At 36.0% G+C, this 20661-nt stretch overlaps 1 protein-coding gene and 1 long non-coding RNA gene across 5 annotated transcripts; both read right to left on the bottom strand.

The window, feature by feature from the left end:
* Positions 1-2508: 2508 nt before the first annotated feature.
* On the bottom strand, positions 2509-4281 carry LOC122045282 (transcription factor bHLH93-like). The gene is made up of 4 exons (XM_042605427.1): positions 3363-4281; positions 3120-3278; positions 2869-3036; positions 2509-2795 (listed from the first exon to the last, which is right to left on the bottom strand). Exons 1-4 carry the CDS (start codon positions 3747-3749, stop codon positions 2709-2711), a joined length of 801 nt encoding a protein of 266 aa, XP_042461361.1. The 5' UTR covers positions 3750-4281; the 3' UTR covers positions 2509-2708.
* A 6841-nt stretch (positions 4282-11122) lies between these two features.
* On the bottom strand, positions 11123-14364 carry LOC122045281. 4 transcript variants are annotated; one of them, XR_006129961.1, is made up of 3 exons: positions 12160-14361; positions 11856-11906; positions 11123-11453 (listed from the first exon to the last, which is right to left on the bottom strand). It is a non-coding gene; the product is annotated as an uncharacterized LOC122045281 (long non-coding RNA). The 4 variants fall into 4 exon arrangements; XR_006129960.1 differs by having other exon boundaries at positions 11856-12794; positions 12875-14361; XR_006129959.1 differs by having other exon boundaries at positions 11856-12990; positions 13100-14361.
* Between the last annotated feature and the right edge of the window lie 6297 nt (positions 14365-20661).

The raw sequence follows: 20661 nt of genomic DNA, 5'->3' as shown, positions 1-20661 counted from the left end.
TGATCAGTTTGGATGAATAATCAAGATTATCAAAGATAATATCAATCAGACACACCCTAATAAAGTTTTTAAGAAGGAGAGTTGCTAAACGGCGAGATAAATAATAACCATTATCGGTGAATCTTGCATAAGGAGAATATTAATGTCATAATGCGAACTGTTACATATAAAGAACTATAAAAGAAAGTCGATAATACAAGACGAGGTATGTTAATTCTCATACAACTATCTATTCCTCTAATTCTTTCTACTTTCAAAATCTCATTTAACCATTGAAGGGACTTTGTCGGAACAAGACTAACGCCTCTAATTGCGTGTTGATCTTGAGCAAGGAATTGTTTCTACTTGGTATGGAGAACATGAGGAGTTCTCACTCATCAATAACCAGGGAGTACTCGGCTGCCCATCCTGATTATACCATATCATATACGAATTAGAGCTATTTTTTACCATCAAAATATCTTGACTAACAGACTTTGAGGGCCCCACAGGATTTAAATCCATGGATAAAGGTAAAAATAAATAAATAAATAGTAAGAGAGACTAGAGTTTTACCGTTTGTTTTACCGTTACGTTTTATCTACGGATATAGTGTAATGGTAAAATACTCAAAAAAACACTAAAAAAAAAATTAGAATTTGAATACTAAATGGAATAAATATTTTGAAGATCGGCTGTATAAACTATTTTAAAAATTTATTTAGTAAATGAATCGGGGAGTAAATGAATTAGAAAAAAAAATCCTTCGGCGAGTTAAGTGAAGAAAAAGAATCCTATATAAAATTATTATGAACACGTGATTATTATTATTATTATTATTATATTTTTTATTTTTAAAATTATATCATATATTTAATTCACGCTGATTAATTCTATAGTGATCAACGTATGATCCTACGAAAATTTTTCATCGTTCATCAAAATAAATCAAAAATACTCGTAGTGGGTGTTCCATCAACCTAATATTTTTAAGTCAATCATTTGTTAAGAAAAATTTATCCTCTAATTTATCAAAACTGAAATTCAATCCTTATATATTTGAGAAATTAAGAAAATAGTCTACCACTGCACCATTATCTTGAGGTTAACACATTAGTATTATTAAAGCAAAATATAATTTCACTCATAGCACAGTGTCACCAACCCCACTTGTCTTATTACAGTGCCCTTTATATGAGGTAGATCGGACACCTAACAAAATATTTTTGTATCTATTAAAAATCTCAAATTTATTAGCGCAACCACTCAGTGCCGTGGACACCAGAATGTGTTGTTCAATCAATTGCCTTTTTGATTCATCACTGAAGGGCAAACCAATTTCCTTTTCAGCTATAGCTGCAAACTATTAGAGGGGAAGCAATCCATTGTCCATCGCTGTCCTGGAAAAGCTGCATGCCTTGGCGACAGGCGCTCAGTTGTCTGCAATGCACGGCGCTCACAAGCCGAACATCTCTAGCCTTCGGCATGCAGCGACTGCCCAGGCCGGGCTCTGATTTAAATCGATTACTGTCCTTAGAGAATCTGTAGACCTTAACTTTGCTACACTGTGTGGAAAATGGAATTAGGTACAGGGGCAAGACAGCAAGGGCACAGTTCGGGCACATCATTCATGTCTTTGCTCTGAGCTATCGGGTTCTACCCATCTCAAACTTACCACTTTCGTCACAAGCTTACAAAGTCAATTTACTGTCCAGTTAATTAGAAGATGACAATAGCATAAGAAATTAATTTCTAATAAATATATACTTTTAAAAAAAAAACTCTTCTCATAATCTCATTTCTTAACTAATTTTACGATTTTATTATAATTACAAAGTCATCTTACATTACTGCACATATAAATTTCAAAAAAAATTATTTTACGTACTTAATTAACTTTTGTAATATCAAAATGTACAATTTCTCTTTTATTTAAATTTTTACTCTGCACATTGGAAAATTTAATATTCTTAATTTATCATCTCAAATTTAAATATAGACAAAATTCATTAATAAGACTTAGAAAATTTTAAATCACTTGAACTAAAATTATAAAATTAATGTACCCATGGAAATTTATTTAATATATCTATGCCCTCATATGTTATAATTTATCACAAATTTATTATAAGATTTATAAGAATAATATTAAATAATTAATGTTACATATTTTTATAATTCTCTTAGTTTGAAAAATATTAAATTTTTAAATGATATAGATCCATGGATCAATTTTGAATTCTAAATTGACTAAAGAATTTTAAATTAAAATTAATATATTTTTCAAAATCTTGACGGTATAAATTAAGAAATTTTTTTGAATAGATGCAGTAAAAATTGAAAATTTGAGATCATGCGCTGAAAAAACAAACATGGATATCAAGGAGCTGGAGAGATCAATTCATACCTTGCATCATTTACTTTTTTTGCAGTAAAACTATGAAGAATTGGTGGTGCATGTACGAGGGACAGGTTATATCACACCTTTGTTTTGTTCTTAGCACGGAGAAAGATGGAGACCGAGAAGCATAAAGAGAGAAAATATAAAATAGATAGATGTATGGGATTAGGTAGCTGCTTCAACACCAGGCCAAAGGGCAAGACACACCTCTCCCAAATCCTTGTCTGGCCTATCAGAATATATCTTCTGATAGCTAGGCAAATATTCCTCAAGACTATGTCACAATACTGCACAGCTAGCAGATGAACTTAAATATATCAATTTTCTCTTATAAGCATTTTCCTCCATAGCCTGCATTCCTGAAGAGTGCTTGTTTGATGTCTTCAGCGCTCATGACTGCCCTCTGATCCATCTCCTACAGCTCGAATCGAGGATCGATCAGTAGAACAAAATCTTGACGATGTCAATTACATAAAATGCAAACGTACCTCCAGACAAGATGCCTGCATTCCGAATTCACTGAAGCAACTCATCACGCACTGTTGGATGTCCAGCCCGAGAGCTTCCAGCGTGCTCACGGTGGAAAGCAGGAGGCCCGGCTTGGCGGCGCAGCAGATTCCGATGCGCGTATCGTTCTCTCTTCTTTGGACATCGAACTGGAAGATCGTTAATGCACACCAAGATCTGTTAGATTCGGAGCCGCAGGATTAATGCGCGTGTACTTTAGGGAGTTCCTCACCGAGACCTCCTTCGAGTTTAATTCCTTGAAGATGTTCAGTAGAGTACGAGTGTCTTGCTCCGGAGCGAGGTCGATCATCTCCTCTTGCAGGTGCTTGACCCTGTCGAGTAGCTCCTTCATGTAATCGATGGTGTCCCCGAGAATGGAAGTTCTGTCCATCTGCGTGTTTTTCTCACGAGCATTTAATCGAACACTCGACGGAGGGGCGAGCGAGGTAAACCAAAGTGAGAAAAAGCAATCCACCTTGCTAATCTTGGGGACTATCGACCTGAGCATGGAGAGCCGGTCATTGAGCCTCTTCCTTCTCCGTCGTTCCGCCATTAGATTCTTTGACGGCGCACCTTCGAGCTTCGTCTTCCTCGTCTTCCTCAGCCCGGCGACCGGCGGCGGCGGCGGCGGCGCCTCCGACTTGCAGGAGCTCTGGCCGCGCTCGACGTCGTCGAACGCCGAGGACTGTACCTCCGGCGCGGCAGAGTACACTGCGTCGCTCAGGCAGTAATCGTAGCCGGCGCAGGGAGGGAGGAGTCCCGCGGGGCTCTGCTGGAAACAGTCGAAGCAGGCGTCAGCTTCGCCGGGCGCGAAGAAGGGGCCGAGCAGCTCGTCCAAGAAGCCCTGCTCGTCGAGTTCCATGGGCTTCCCACCTACCAAACCGCTGCACGAGCAGTCCTTATAACAAAAAAGAGAGAAAGGATGAAGAAGGTGGGGCAATTATCCCTCGCAGTAAACGCTAAATCTCAGCCTATCCGATAGGGGCTGCAACCCATTCGAGCAATGCATGATTAAGGCAAAGATTCCGACACAATCTGCTGCTCTCTCTTTAGTCTTTATCCTTGTTCAGGCTCTTCCAGTACCAGCTTTGGTCATGGAGAATTACGGTCATCAGCTGTCATTGCTCAGCTGTTGGACACGGAGCAAAACCACAGCGGTAGAGCATGTGCCCACTGTATTTTCTCTCCTCATCCTCCCAAGAATACCACCAACACAAATCCTCCCTCTATTTTGTTCTGTCTCCCTGAGTCACGGAGGAAGATAGAGACATGCAGTCGCAAGACGATGACGGAGCTGGAGAAAGGGGGAGAAGGAAAAAGAGGGCACAAACAAAAAAGCTACTGCTAGTGACGGGGCAGGGCTTAGCTCCTCCTCCCCTAAACCTTGGTTTACGTGACCATTCAATCCACGCATTGCAGTAGAAAAAGTGCAGACACACACAGCCCTTGTTGGAAACAGAAATTATGGGAGAAGAAAAAAGAATTATAGAAGGAAAAAATGTGGAAGAGGAGAAATAACTCTATGTGGAAGAGGAGTAGAAGAAAATAGAAAACTCAACTTGTTTCATTCAGTGAAAAGAAGTACATATTTATAGGCTTATTGGATAAGCACTAATATGAGATAATCATGATATTTAAAAAAAATAAATAAATAAATTTTATCTCCACGAACTCTTATCAATTCATCAAGTTCTATCTCTATCCTATCTCTAGTCAAGACTTGCCACATCACTATTTTATTTCCATAAGATTTTATCAACAAAAAATAAAGTTTAATTTTCAACACCCCCTCTTAAACTTGATTTTGTGACTCCAAGCAAATATCGCATTTTGATGAAGTCTTCAAATTTGAGTGGCTTGGTAAAAATATCAGCAACTTGATCTTGATGCAGATAAATTCTCTTGAGTACTTGATGTTGGTGTTACTAGTGGAGTAGTAGGCTCCTCTCTTGTTTGCTCTACCCTTGGTTGCTCCACCCTTAGTTGCTCCACATCTTCTTCTTCAAAGCACGGGAAAAAGTTGTAATCTTCATTTTGAGATTCCCAATTCCATTCTTCTTCTTCATTAAATATGACATCTCGGCTGATGATTGTCTTCCCAGTATCTGGATTGTATAGCTTATACCCTTTTGAGTTAGTATCATAACCAATAAAAATAAACTTCTTACTTTTATCATCCAATTTGCTTCTTGATTGATCAGGCACATGAACGTGAGCTATACTTCCAAAAACTTTTAGATGAGAAATCCCAGGCTTCCTTCCGCTCCATGCTTCTTGTGGTGTCTTGCCCCACACACTCCTTGTTGGTGATCGGTTGGATAAGTATACTGCACATGCAACCGCTTCTGCCCAAAGTTCCTTTGGTAGCCGCTTGCTTTTGAGAATGCTCCTTGCCATGTCAAGGATGGTTCGATTCTTTCTTTCCGCCACTCCATTTTGTTGAGGGGATCTTGGAACTGTCAAGGGTCGTCGTATTCCGTTGGCTTCACAAAATTCTTGAAACTCCTTTGAGGTAAATTCTCCTCCTCGATCAGAACGCATAGCTTTGACCTCGAGACCGCTTTCCTTTTCTATGGTAGCTTTAAATTTCTTGAATATGCCGAAGACCTCCGATTTTTGCTTCAAGAAGTATACCCAAGTTTTCCGAGAAAAATCATCTATGAAAAGAATGAAATAATTACTCTTACCAAGTGAACTTGGCTTTATCGGCCCACAAACATCTGTATGTATAAGTTCAAGAGGCTTTTGAGCTCTTGAACTTGACTCCTTTGGAAAACTTCTTCTAAATTGCTTCCCACGTAGGCATGCTTCACATACTTGATCAGGATGTTTGATGTAAGGTAGTCCTCTCACCATCTCCTTCTTTGAAAGCAGTTCTAGTCCTCCGAAATTCAGATGTCCAAATCGAAGATGCCATAGCCAAGTGATGTCTTTGTAACAAGCTTTGAGACAGTTGACGACATCATTTTGAATATTAAGTAAGAACATTCTATTTTTTGACATAGGCACCTTAGCAATTAAGCAACCAATATGATCTTTCAAGATGAGCATACCATCTTTTAGATGAATATCATACCCTTTTGCCAAAAGTTGTCCTAAGCTTAGGATGTTGCTCTTCATATTTGGTACAAAGAAAACATTTGAGATAAATTCATGTTTTCCATTCTTCAAACGGATGAGAATGTTACCTTTGCCTTTTACCTCAATCTTTGATTCATCTCCGAAGGATACATTACCACCAACTGATTCATCAAGCTCTACAAACATGTTTCTTTTCCCACACATATGATTGCTTGCACCAGTGTCGAGATACCAAATTGTATCTTCTTCTCTTTCATTATCTTTATACGCTAGCAGTAGGGTGCCATCTTCTTCTTTCCTTTCTTCCATATAATTTACTCTTTCATATACTCTATTCTTGGGAGATCTACATTCTTTTGCATAATGTCCAAATTTGTCACAATTGTAGCACTTAACTTGAGATTTATCGTACCTCGAGTTTGTATACCCTCTTCCACGTCCTCTTGTTGAATGTTCTCCTCTTTCATTGTTGTTGTTGGAGACCCATCCTTGCTCATTAGAACGACCTCGTCCATATCCACGACCTCTTCCCCGTTGACTTCTATTATTACTGGAGCTTTCATCTTTCTTTGTCGGTTGAAGAGTCGTCTTTAGGAGTTGTTGAGTAATTTCTTCATTTATCTTCTTCTTTTCTTCATGGGCTTGTAATGAACCCAGCAGTTGCTCAATCGTCATGACTTGTAGATCCTTGGTCTCTTCGATGATGGTTGTAATGCTATCAAATTTTGAATCCAATGATCGAAGAATTTTCTCAATAATAGTTACTTCTTCTAGTTTCTCACCATTTCTCTTTAGTTGATTGGAAATGGTAGAGACTCTAGAAAAGTAATCTGATACTAACTCACCTTCTTTCATACGAAGAGCATCAAATTGACTTCTTAATGTCTGAAGTCGTACCTTTTTTACCTTTTCTTCTCCTTGATATGAGACTTGGAGCTTTTCCCATGCTTGCTTGGCTGAAGGAGCACTTGAAATCTTCTCAAAACCATCCTCATCTAAAGCTTGATAAATGAGGAAGAGAGCCTTCTTGTCTCTCTTTCTTAAATCTCTCAGACTGTCTTTTTCAGTTGGAGATAACGTCGAGTCATCACGAGGCTCAACGTAGCCTTTTTCTATAACTTCCCAAACATCATGAGCTCCAAGAAGCGCCTTCATCTTGATACTCCAATTGTCATAATTACTCGCTTTGAGTACTGGAACTTGGAAGGGAACCATACCTCCATTAGCCATAGCTCTGATACCACTTTGTTGGAAACAGAAATTATGGGAGAAGAAAAAAGAATTATAGAAGGAAAAAATGTGGAAGAGGAGAAATAACTCTATGTGGAAGAGGAGTAGAAGAAAATAGAAAACTCAACTTGTTTCATTCAGTGAAAAGAAGTACATATTTATAGGCTTATTGGATAAGCACTAATATGAGATAATCATGATATTTAAAAAAAATAAATAAATAAATTTTATCTCCACGAACTCTTATCAATTCATCAAGTTCTATCTCTATCCTATCTCTAGTCAAGACTTGCCACATCACTATTTTATTTCCATAAGATTTTATCAACAAAAAATAAAGTTTAATTTTCAACAGCCCTACGCTCTGGTAACGATGGCTCAGTTTTTAGTCAATGAAAGGTCGGCTGTGTTTGAGGTGGCAACTTTTTTGGTCGTTCGTAGCTTAAGAACGAGGGCTATAGATGCAAACGAAGGGAACCCGAGGGAGAAGAAGACCAAAAGACAAAGCACAAAAACCCAATCCACATGTGATCATGTGTCTTCGTTGCCTTTCGGCGCTAAATATTGAGTTGAGCTCATTGCGACTTTAACTCCGGCGCCAAGAGCATCTCTTAGTGGAAAGTTGTTGCAGGTTTTTTTTTTAATCTCCATATCAAAGTAAAAAAATTTATTTATTTCTCCGCTAGTAAAAAAAACTTCTATTATTTACCAAACATCATATCTAATTCTACATATTATCTTTAAAAAAATTATTTATTTTAAAATGGACCAAAGCAGGTATCCTTTTTCATTTTTTTTCTTATAATAACCCTTTTCTTTTTTTACTGTTCATCTGGGAAAAAAACTCAGAACCATTTATTCTTTTCTCAAAAAAAAAAAAAAATCTAATCTCCTCTTTCATCTCCGTTGAAGAGTTCATCTACGGAGCTGGCTGATGATTTGCTCCTCGCCTGTTGAGTTTTGTCTAGGAGTTTACGATTGTCATGCGAGATAGGGTCGCCACTGCCGAGGCTGCCACCGTTGTGAAGATCCGATTTTGGACATGGTGATGGATACTAGTGGACATACCTTTAAAGGTTAAGTTAGGTTCAACTCTTAGAAATCTTAATACCATAAAATTGAACCCAAGTTATAATTACTGTGTCATGTGTAAGTTTGGATCTTAGGCATTTCGAATGATGGGTCAGTTGCTCATATGTTTCTTCTATACTCTTCATCATGAAAATTTATGAGTCACATATTAATTTTATGTGTTTTAACTTTTTATTCTAGTTATATCTATGTTTTTCTTGATTTCTATCAAGATGACCTAGTGAGTCATATGTTAAAATTTTATGTCTATGTTTCTTTTGGTTTTATCATAATAACATAATAAGTCATATGTGTTAATCCTTTTATGTAACTTGGACTTATTCTAGCTATGCCAATGTTTCATGTGCTAAGTTGTAATGGTATGGTGACCTTTCACCTAGCCTTTTTAATATGGATTTATTTGATACAAATAAGAGAGAATTCGAATAACCATAATCATGACGATTAGTGGAGAATTCGAATAATCATCATAATGATAATTAATGAAGAATTTGAAAAGTCATCATAATAAAGGTTATAAATGGAGAATTTATGGAGCCTATAGCTCTTCATCTTCTTAATTAATGAAGATCATAAATGATGAATTAATTGAGACCTTAACTCTTCGTATTCCTTAGAGGCTATAAGTAGTCATCATCGGAAATATGCAAAAGGGGAATTCCTTCTCTCGATTTCTCCCTAGTCAACTTCTTCTTTGTTGACCTTCTACCGGAAGAGATCGGTAGTGCTTCTAAGTCTTTGTCGATTCAAGAGGCTAGCACCTAATGGATCATATCAAGTTCGTGATCTAGTGCGTGTAGATACCGCTAGAGGAGTCACACGTGGGACTCTTATTTGTCTATCTGTCTGTGATATCATTTACACCTATCGAGAACTTAAGTTGAAGCCAAATTCTGATTAACAAGCGTAAGTTCAAGTTTCGTAAAATTTCTGTCCAAAACTGAAGAAATTTCTGGCCAGGTAAGTGGGCTTTTCATTTCGAGTGTATCTACGGAATATGTTTACATTTCATTATTTTATATTGCAAATTCATTTCTTTTTATTCCAAGATGCACTGTTATGACTCAAGTTAGATATGGTAAAAGGAATTTCCAAAAATATGATAAGATATGACAAGTTATGACCCTGATGCGGTGGGTAATAATAATCGATATATGACCTTGATGCGGTGGGTAATAATAACCGATATATAGCCTCACCCCTTAGAGGAATTACATATAGGGGCTGATCAGTAAAAGGAAATTTTCGAAAACATAATAAGATATGACAAGTTATGGCCCTGATGCGGTGGGTAATAATAATCGATATATGACCTCACCCCTTAGAGGAATTACGTATAGGGGATTGATCAGTAATACCATGGAAAGACAAGATGATTAACAGTGCTATGTTTTGATTAAGTGATATGATTTTGATTAAGTGCTATATTTTTTATTAAGTTATATTTTTGTCATGAATTTTGAATGTCTTGCTAAAAGTATAAGTTTTCGATTAAGTTATGTTTCTGTCATGTTTCACGAAATATGTTTTCATCATGAATTCCGAATATTTTGCTATATTTTGTATTCTGTCATGCTATGTTCGATTGATCCCACTTACTGAGTGTTTTTTCAAGCACTCACCCCCCCCCTTACTCCCATCCCTAGATAAAGACGAGGAACAAGTTGAGAAGGAGGAGAAAAAGATGTTTTGGGGCTGGTAATGAAGTCGTGTCCAAGTGATTCGTCCTTTTAGTTCATGTTATCTTTATTTGTACGCTTTCGCTTTTGGATTGTAAAGACAATATTTTCATTATAGTATTACTAGTTTGGTATGCACTTTATGCGACTTGTTATTTTCGAGTATTTATATTCATGAGCAACGGCGGTGTCACGCACCTAGGTCACGGGGCGTGACAACTGTGACCAAGAAGCACCTTCATAGCACCGAAAAAATTCATGGATTGCTAGCACTATATTTCTCATCCTCGTAGTTCCCCTTATCATTGAGATGGACCATGAATAACAGCTGAAGGAGTTAGAGATGCAACAGTTGACTCTCCTCGCCGTCCCCACCACCCTAATTCCCCTCAACTCCAAAGTCACGCCATCGAAGTGAGAAAAGGAATTAGATGGTTATGGTCTAATATCATGCTTGGGTAGTAATAGTAGTTCATGTTTAAGATAGTTCATTAAATTTGACGAGTTAAAAATGCGTCGATGTTCTTGTCTAATTGAATATTGAATTTCATTGCAGATAGTTTTCATTATTTCTTTTATGATTCCCTTAAAGTTGACTAAAAATTATGAATGCTCTCCTAACTGATTTGTTCGAAGAATATAGTTTTAAGTTGGTCTAACCTTTTTCATATAACGATTGGTTTGTTGGACTTTTTGTTGTCATTTTGATCAAATATTTTAGTGCCAAAATTTTGACTACAAGAAAAAAAACTGATAGACAATACTTTAAAAGTGTTGTCTATGTGAATGAAAAGCATTGTTAAAAGTACTATTGTTAAAAGTCTGCTCAAAGACAACGCTTTAAAAGCGCTGTCGTTTATAGTAAAGATAACGCTTTAAAAGCATTATCGATTTTTACAAAGATAATTCATAAAAAGCGTTATCTTTTTTAAAGACAACGCATAAAAAGTATTGTCTTTTTTAGCAAAGACAATAGTTTCACAACACATAAAAAATATTATTTTTTTTAGAAAAAGACAAAAGGTTTTAAACTATTGTCTTTTAATACCAAAGACAAATAAAAGATAAATGAAAATGAATCTACTTCAATCAATGACATATTATTAAATAAACAACCAAGATAAATATACAAATTATCATCCTTACACTTCTATAACAAACATTATTACTTACATACAAAGAAATTTTAATTAGGAGACACTCAAAACTACTCCTATCAATTACATCTTATTGCATGAACTTAAAAGGATCTTGATAGTTGCTACTTATCCTCTTGACTTGAATGTTCTTTACTCATTGACTTTAACCATCTTCTCACTTAAATCCCAAAGCTTTCTTGATAGTTCTTCGTCGAAGTACTTCCCAGTCACACCCCTGAGGTTCAGATGCACTGCCACATAGCATATAGTTGTTGCTCCTGTAATCATCCATACTCGAGCTATTTAGCTGGAGTTTTTTAATACCTCCACTCACCTTCAAAATATCTGAAAAGGCATTGCACATGAAAGATTCAAGACAAAGTGTAGGTTAGTCCTGATGACCCACAAAAGTGGAACAACAACAATATCTCTAGTGGATTCTATAAACTATGAGATTCTAAAGTAGAAATCAAGACGGTTTACTTAGTATTAAATCAACAAACAACATAACATAACTGATAAACCAAAAAAGGAGAACAAACTCATGGCTTAATGTACCATCCACACTATGTGCTATCATGTCATGGTTCTACTAGCAGAAATATTGATGCTACTATTTTAGAATTCCACAACATTTTCCCATTGTGATGTTCTTCCAAGATAGAATGGCAAAAACACACAACAATATGGGCAATCAATAGAAATATGAACAAATCCACCTGAAAATTAAATAATTTTTTTACATACCTCTAGAAATGATGGTTGAACTTCTATAAGTTGTACAAAGGCGGAACAAACCTGTGTATCAAAGAAAACAAACACAGATCGGTGAAAGATCAAAAACTTAAGGTAAAAATACTTAAGCAACACGTAAGTTTGGATTCATTAGAGAACTCTTTTTTTCTCACAGATACATATCCAACATCCTTACCAATCATTTAGTAATTAGATTCATTAGAGAACTCTCCACTTTCAAACAAATTTTAACAAAAAAGAAAGGTTATTAGGCCCATGCAATATTCTAAGAGACTGGAGATAAATGATGATGAACCTCTCTCTTGATATATGTAGCCATGGACTTTCATTTTTCTATATTTTGCATCTTAATCCTCCATACTCTGATCAAGTAGTGCTTTTTCCTCCTCTTCGCTTATCAATGTCTCCTTAAAGAGCATCATGCAAGCAATGTTGAACTTCACTTAGCTCTGTTTATATGTGGCTTTCTCGTTGTGCTTGAGATGAGGCTTAAAGTAAAAATTGTATGGTTGGCATGTGTGTTATCAGCAATGTATATATATCACATAAAAGTTACTTGCAATGAAGAAAAGAAATCATATGTAATCAATTTAAACAAGCTTATCAAATGTATCCTTTAGAATCTACTTGTGATATGATGTCCTTTAGAAGTGGCACACAAAATTTGTTTATGGTCCATTAACATCTGCATTGAAAAAGACTTAATGCATCACCATTTATCAACCAAGAAAGATATTGGAGCTTGTTAGGAAAGTGTGATGACATGCTACAAGGAATCAATAAAGCTCGAAGGCCAATGCTTAGTTCCCCTGACATATGAGAGATCAGTATAATGAGGATCCAAAAGAGTGGAAATTGTAAACTGGTTCTCAGCAAGGAGTGCAGCATGCTTGTTAGTATACAATGATACAGCTAGAGCTGCATGTATCTCTGTGGGATGAAAGATACCCCTTATAAAAACTTGTAAAACATGTATTGTAGGAAGCATAAAATTAATCTTGAAGAAGTACCTGGGTATCCCTTTAGAGAAATGGATACATCCTCTATCTCAGCAATGACCTTGTCTCTATCTCCAATCTCATACAATATAGCAATGCCTTTCTAACTCTTGCATAGTCTTAGTTGCCTTGAATCATTCACGTTTGCAAATAGATGTATATATGTATTATAGCATTTTTCTTATACCAAAAAACTAAATCATATGCATTGGTGTATAAAAATATGCAAGATCCAACCTCAAATGAAATTGTTTTCCATTTCTCCCCACAGGTCTTGCCAATCTATGGAAAAGCATCATGATAGATATATTAGGTTTAACAAAAATAAAAAAACTAAAAAAGCTATACATAACTACATGCTTGAAAATTATGAAATTAATAGTGGATATATCCAAAATCACAATAAGCCCAGCTAACTCTAGGTATTTGGTGTTTGGTACATGAATCCTAACCAACCTAATTGAACTCCATTCAAGGCAATTTGAGTCTAGGCAAGGCAATTGAAAAGTTGAATAAATTTGAGTCGCAGAAATTTTTCAAAATTGAACTAATCTAATCTAACCTAAAACATTCAACTAACTAACCATCACAAGAATTCAAACCAAAGAAGATGCAAGTTTAGAAACTAACTAATGAAAGAGGCATTTCATCAAACACATAATGAGCGAGAATTCAATTAAGCAAAATACATGCAATTCTAAATATGGGAGAATAGTTACGTTACAATTAACAACCAACAAGCATAACACAATCCAACATAGATAGAAATAACCCAATGTCGTAGACATGAATTGGAATACAGCTCTCCTCTTCGAATCTAAAGTAGAGAGGGGGCTACTGGATGGAGATTCTCCGACGGCCAATCTGTCAGTGAAGGCTGTGGATGAACTGCTCATTGATGGAGAACGGACCCTTCTTTTCAAATCTGAAGAGAAAGGGGTTGTCGAAAGGATGGATGAACTCTCCTCTTCAAATCCGAAGAGGAGAGGCGCTACCGGCTAGTGATGAAGCTTTACTCTTTAAATCCAAAATGAAGAGGTGGAAGAAAACCAGTGGTGGTGAAGAAACCTCTACCAATCAGGAGAGGGTGATGTAGAGTTCGACGGTGGCACCACCTCTCCCAATTGGGAGAAGGTGGTGGGCTGAGGATGAAGGCACTGTGAGATGGCTTTCAGATCCACAAGATCTGTGAGAAGACCTTGTCGTTAGCGATGAGGATGATAGTAGAGGAGATGAGATGGCCGACGAATTCTGGGATGAAGCTCCTATTGTGTGCGTTAGCATCGGCTGTGGATGAGATGGAGGCGGAAGAGGGAGCCTGTCCTCTCCCAATTGGGTAGAGGAAGAGAATGAGAGAGGCCGGCGGTGATGAAGTGGAGGAGGCCGCCGACCCTTGGTAGTGGTGGAGAAGAGATGAAGCTTTGGGTTTTTGTCTGCGGACATGAGTTTTGAAGCCTAGGTTTTTCACTGAGAAGGGTTCGGGCGGAAATGAGTTTTTAATGAATTTTTCACGAAGGGGTGGTTTTGGAAAAGGAGATTTGGTCGTGGACATAAAGAGCACTTGTTAAAAAATTATTGTTATAGATATAAAAAAAATGTCAACATACAACGCTTTTTAAAATGCATTATCTTTGATAAAAACAAAAATCAGTAGACAACACTTATTTAAAAAAAGTGTTGTATTTACTAACAAACAAAAAACATAAACAACAAGTTTTCCTAGAAGCGTTGTTAAAAAAAAGACAATACTTTTTTTTAAAAGGTATTGTCTTTTAGTATTGTGTAATCCCAATTTTCTTGTAATACACTTTTTAACTAATTACTTAGACTGGACTGATTTTCTTAATATATGTAAAAGTTTCATTAACAATATGTCAATTATTTCAACTCTAGTTTTTTTATCTTTATATTGTATTATTGCTATTCAAATATTCTATCTTTTGAAAACAATGTCGAGAAAAAATGACATGTTTGTGGAATAAATTATGTTATGAAACGTCATAATCTTGTACTAGATTTGAACAATAATATTAAGAGATAATTTATTCATATAATTATAATAGCATTAATCCTGCTCTATTCCTTTTTTCTGAATTAACAGGAACCTCCTTAATTATTATTTGTAGAATATTTATCTCTTTTTACAAAAGGCTAAGGATAATAAAAAAGGATCACTTGAGCTATCTTCCTATAGAAAATCATCTAGGATACTTGAAAATTATAAAATATCGAACCAGATAATAATTAAATAATAAGGTTTAATAGGCTAATAGCCTTAACGAAATTTTTAGAATTTTTTTTGGATTTAATCGGAGATCGTATGATACGTTTTAAGGGGATGGATCGATTGGGATAGGATAAAACCTATTTGGAATATCCAAAAGTGGGAGTTGGTTGAGGAATATTCGATGTTAAACTAGGTTTCCTTTGATAAGTGAACTGTTGGGACAGAAGATAGTTAATTTGTGTGCGCTGGCGCAGGACGTTGATTGAGACGATTGACATGATGGGGCGTGATTTGGTTCAGACTACCTAGTAAAGGCGGGTACTTCTTACTTTGACTCTTTAGTTATTTGAACTTAGTGCATGAGCTATCTTTGGTTAGAAACTACTTTTACCTTGACTCCACTCTTATTTTTCTGCGTTTGATACTTCCACTTGATCTTTGAGATATTCGTTTTCATATCTATATAGTCTCTCATTGTTATCCATGATATGTAGCAGATATTAGATACCATGTTTGCATGTTTTGATTATTGTTTATTTATGTTCCGTATTGAGCATGCTGGCTTCATGTAGCATACCTAATTTTTACTTATATTTGTATGATGACTGTTGCATCTTGCGCATCATATCATTGCATGTATGTCAATAACAAATTCTCTCTTGTGGTCGAGAGAGTCGTTGACCAAGGCCGCACGCTCGACCACTCGAGAGAGTGGTAGCTGGAGCAGATGCCGCTTGTCCTGTCGTGCCACACTCGAGCACTCATGGGTGGTGGTAGCTGGAGTTACGAGCAGCAGGGACCCCCGTAGTAGATGTAGCTAGTTAGCTACTATACAACTGTCCACTCGGTTACTTGAGAGAGTGGTAGCTGGAGTGTTGTACAATTTGTCACTGACCCGGCCTCTCGACCATACAGGGGTCATGTTGCAGAGGGGTCGGCTGGAGTGACCATCCATGCATACGCTGTTATTATGCTTTGGATGCTGCTATTTACATATGCTGTTATTGCTTACTTATGCGGTTATGGTATACTTATGCTGTCATCGCTTACTGCTGTTGTTCACTTATGCTGTTATGCTTACTTATGTTGAGATTTACTCTCATTGTAGATGTTTAGATGTTGGTTTATTTATTGGAAATTTGTATATACCTTGCTTATTACCTCTGTAGTTATGAGCAGTACTGTAGCAGATTAGTACCACTTCTGATATTTTATTACCTAGCCTAGGATATAGTTTCAGGTATGTGCTTTTATTATGGTTTTATTTTAGTATCTGCTATTTCTCTTATGAGACTGTATACTGTTGACACTCTCTACTTGGATATTATGTTCATGCACTATCTTTCCTATACTCTCTGAATTCAAATACTCACCACCCCACAAAATGATTTTTCTTTCGCCAGGTAACAGGTAGATGAGTCATGGATGCTTGGAGAGATGCTGCCTGCCAGTCCTGTGTCATATCCGAGGAATGATTTTGGTTTTGTTTCTCTTTACTTACATTTTGTATTCGTTGGATTTGGTATTATGAGAACTAACTATATTTTGATACTTGTTTTGTGGACTTTGTATCTGTGACGTTTTGTGGGCTTTGCATTTGTGGGTTTTCTTTCCGTTATTCCGCTGTGTTTTCAGTGCAGCCGTGTGGGCTGCTAGTATTTTAAACTGCGCGAGTGTTGTTGTTTTGTTCCAGCCGAGTAGGCTGTATTATATAAACTGCGTGGTTATGTGTGTTCCAGTCATGTGGGCTGATGAATATGTTATTATGTTGTTTGTGTATGTATATTAGTCCCAATTGTCACCGGTACAGGGGAGATGCTGTCGGATTTTTGCCTGGCAGGAACTTCTCTGGGGCGTAATAAAAATATTTGAAAACTTGATTTTTTTTTTATGGGATGATATGGAGAACTTTGCCCTTCCTAGCCAAACAAATCACAAGCAAGACTGATTTTCTGTGGATCTTAAAGAGAAATATTTATAATATTTTATAGTTATTTTTGCCTACATAATTATTATTGATGTATATAGCTAATTATTTTTTTCCTAATTATTATGCTTTTTTTGTGTTATTGTAATATATGTTGTTGTTGTAAACTCAATAAAATTGTTATTGTTATTTTATAGTATAACAGTTGTAAATTGATGTTAGTATAATAATAATTTTTTATTAGATTATTATTAATGTTTAAATATTTTGTTGTAAATTATTATTTGGTATATTATAAAATGATCTTGTACTTGTATTTAAAAATATTATTATTTTAATATATATGGGTAATGAAATTATTGATGAGATTTTATGAAAAGACTTTTTCTAAAAAAATGATATTGGGTATGACATATTAAGGAATGAATTTGTATTGATGGTTTTGAAAAAAAAAATTGCTCTCAATATACTGTATTGCATATATGGTTAAGGAAATGACTATAGTCGGGAGAACTAGATGAGCACATAGATCTTGGTTTCATATCATTTCGAGTTCTCTAGGTCTATTAGTCACTTTTGAGACGAAATCGACTTATGAATCTAGAACATTCTAAAAATAAAAAATTTATCAAATCAAAATTCGTTCAGATATCTTCGATTTGATATATTATGCACTTTATAGTTCAACCTATCTCAAAAGTTATGACCTCTTAAAATTATAACTTGTATTATAGCATATACAATTTTTTAGCTGCTACAACGTATTGCTGATCTTTAGAAGACCAACAACAACTTGTTATTGATCTTCAAAGGACTAACAACATGTTGTTCTTCAGAAGATCCACAATAATATATTGTTGGTCTTTAGAAGATCAACAATAAAGACCAATAATAACATATTGAACCATAAACTTTGAGATGTCACTATTTTTTATTCGGATTGAATAATGAAACACACAATATATCAGATCGAAGTTCGTTAAGAGATTTTAGATTTGATATATTATGTTTCTTGTAGTTCAACCTGAATCAAAAGTTATGATCTCTTAAAATATAATGTGTTGCTAATATTAGATGATCAACAACGTGTTGATGATTTTAGCAATCCTAGAAGATCAGTGACACCGTGTTGTTGATCCTCTAAGATCAACAACACACACGTTATACACTTTGAAATGTCATAACTTTTAATTTTGATTGAATCAAAAATACACAATATATCAAATCAAAGCTCGTTCAATAATCTTTGATTTAATATATTGTGCATCTTGTGGATCAACCTAACTCAAAAGTTATTACCTCTTAAACTTGAACTTGTAGTTGTAACAGTTGTAGTTTCATAGCTGCTACAACTTGTTGTTCGATAAATTTTGAGAAACTATAGCTTTTGACTCTGGTTGATTCATGAGACACACAATATATCAAATTGAAGAAATTTGAATGAGCTTCGATTTGATATATTATGTGTTCCATGATTCAATTAAAATCAAAAGTTATGACATTTCAAAGTTTATAATGTCTTTGTTGTTAATCTTAGAAGATCAATAACAACGTTGGTCCATATATGATTCTATATCAAGCCTAACGTGAATTTGATATGATTCATATCAAGTCCACGTTAGAATTTTTTAGCCGATTATTCTAATAACATTTTAACACTTTTAGAGATACTGAAATAAGCAATGGATGACATCATTACACTCCTTGCAGCCTCAAAAATCTACATGACCTAAAATAGATCAAATTGAACTTATCTAGGCCTGACATGGGCCTGATATAGAATCATATCATGCATTGTTGTTGATCTTTTAAGATCAGCAACACACATGTTGTAAACTTTGAAAGGTCATAACTTTTAATTCAGGTTGAATCATGAAATGCATAAAATATCAAATTGAAGCTTATTCAAAGATCTTCAATTTAATATATCTTGCATCTTGTGAATCAACCCAAGTCAAAAGAACCAGTTGCTTGAGTTTATGGGTTATCATGAGGGTTCTTTCCCCTTCCGTTATTTGGGCATTCCATTGGCGGTGGAGAAACTAAGAATTACAAAATATGGACCGCTTCTTGATGTTATCACAAAAAGGATCAATGCTTGGCCTAAACATACTTTATCTTATGTCGGGCACTTGGAATTGGTAGGTATAATTCTTCAAGGTATGATGTTTTTTTGGTTCTCTATGCTTCCAATTCCTAGTGGAGTAATGATAAGATTAAAACTATATGTCGTATGTTTGTTTGGTTTTCAAAATGCCCTCCTACAGCTTGGTCAAAAATTTGTTTATCAAAGCATGATGGTGGATCTGGTCTTAGGTATCTCCTTACATGGAATGAGACTTTGTTGAGCAAAATATTGTGGGATATTCAGATCGAAATAGATTTTGTATTGGTCAAGTGGGAGCATGGTACGAACTGCAAGTGCACGATTATGTCTTGAGTAATATAAAGATATCGAACCCACAGGGACTAGTTACAAGCACTAGTGATCTCTAATGTGCGTAGATTGTATATACTTGTTTAATATATTTTGACGTACATTCACATATTTTACGCATGCTTTATCTATGCATTTTCATACTCCTTGTTTTACTTTTAGCATATTTACTCTTCTTTGTTCGGAGATCTGATCATGTGTATTTTTTGTCTACAGGAGTCGAATTTGGAGAAGAATTGATGTTCGTGGCCAACTCTACAAGCAAGTAAAGGAAGACAACATCAGCCATGTGAGCCACACGACCATGCCAAAGAAAAATGACCTTGGTCATGTGGAGCAACTAGCCCGTGCAACATCAGCAGAGGAGAAGCATGACATGGCCGTGTGGATTCACATGGCCGTGTCATCCCTGAAGTAATTCTAAAACATGGTCATGTAGATCTACACGGTCGTGCAATATTTCCAGAGCCAAAGCATTGCTAGGCCGTGTGTGCCACATGGTCGTGTGACATTTCCAGAGGCAGAACATTGCTAAGCCATGTGGATCTGCACGACCATGTAAGACATCCAGTGACAGAGCATGGCACGACCATGTGAGAGCCACACAGCCATGTGACTCTGGCTGAGAGCAAAATAAGCAAGGCCGTGTGAGAGCCACACGACCGTGACATGGGCCGTGTGGCACCCAAACCCCTTGCTCTATTTAAAGGGCTTCTTCCTCTTTGAAAGGGGGAGGCTCTCCCTTTAGGGAGATCCAATCTTGAGGCTTTTTTTCACCTTTCGGGCGTTGATCCAGTGATCCCAAGACGTTTCCATTCTCGAATTGACTTTAGTAGCAAGGATTGGTTCCGAAGATCACTCGTCATATCTAGATAAGCATTTCTTTTCTATCTTCTTGATTGGGATCAAAATATTTACGATCTTCTTGTCTTCGGATCTTTTCTTTTATTTCATGGAGTAGATCTTCTTGTTCTAGGATAGAGGAAGTATTTGTGATGTAAATTGATGTAAGATCTTAAGGATTTGCCAACTTCTTGATTCAATGATGTTGTTATGTTTTGTATCAATTCAATCTTGTGTGGATTGTTCTGCTTGGATCTAATTACCATTCTTGATTGATTGTTTGTAAATCTTGATGATCTTGTAGAGGAATTCTTTAGATTATATGACCAAGGGGCGTCGTGACAGGGCTGCCCCGTTAACGGACG

The sequence above is a fragment of the Zingiber officinale genome, chromosome 2B (assembly GCF_018446385.1).
Source record: "Zingiber officinale cultivar Zhangliang chromosome 2B, Zo_v1.1, whole genome shotgun sequence".
Taxonomy (NCBI): Eukaryota; Viridiplantae; Streptophyta; class Magnoliopsida; order Zingiberales; family Zingiberaceae; genus Zingiber; species Zingiber officinale.
This window is presented reverse-complemented; position numbering and strand designations above follow the sequence as displayed.

Coding starts and splice junctions, on each gene's coding strand:
- LOC122045282 (XM_042605427.1), bottom strand. CDS start 3,749: ATGGAACTCGACGAGCAGGGCTTCTTGGACGAGCTGCTCGGCCCCTTC. Junction 3,037..3,119: donor TAAACTCGAAGGAGGTCTCG/GTGAGGAACTCC, acceptor ACGATCTTCCAG/TTCGATGTCCAAAGAAGAGA. Junction 2,796..2,868: donor TGCAGGCATCTTGTCTGGAG/GTACGTTTGCAT, acceptor TTCGAGCTGTAG/GAGATGGATCAGAGGGCAGT.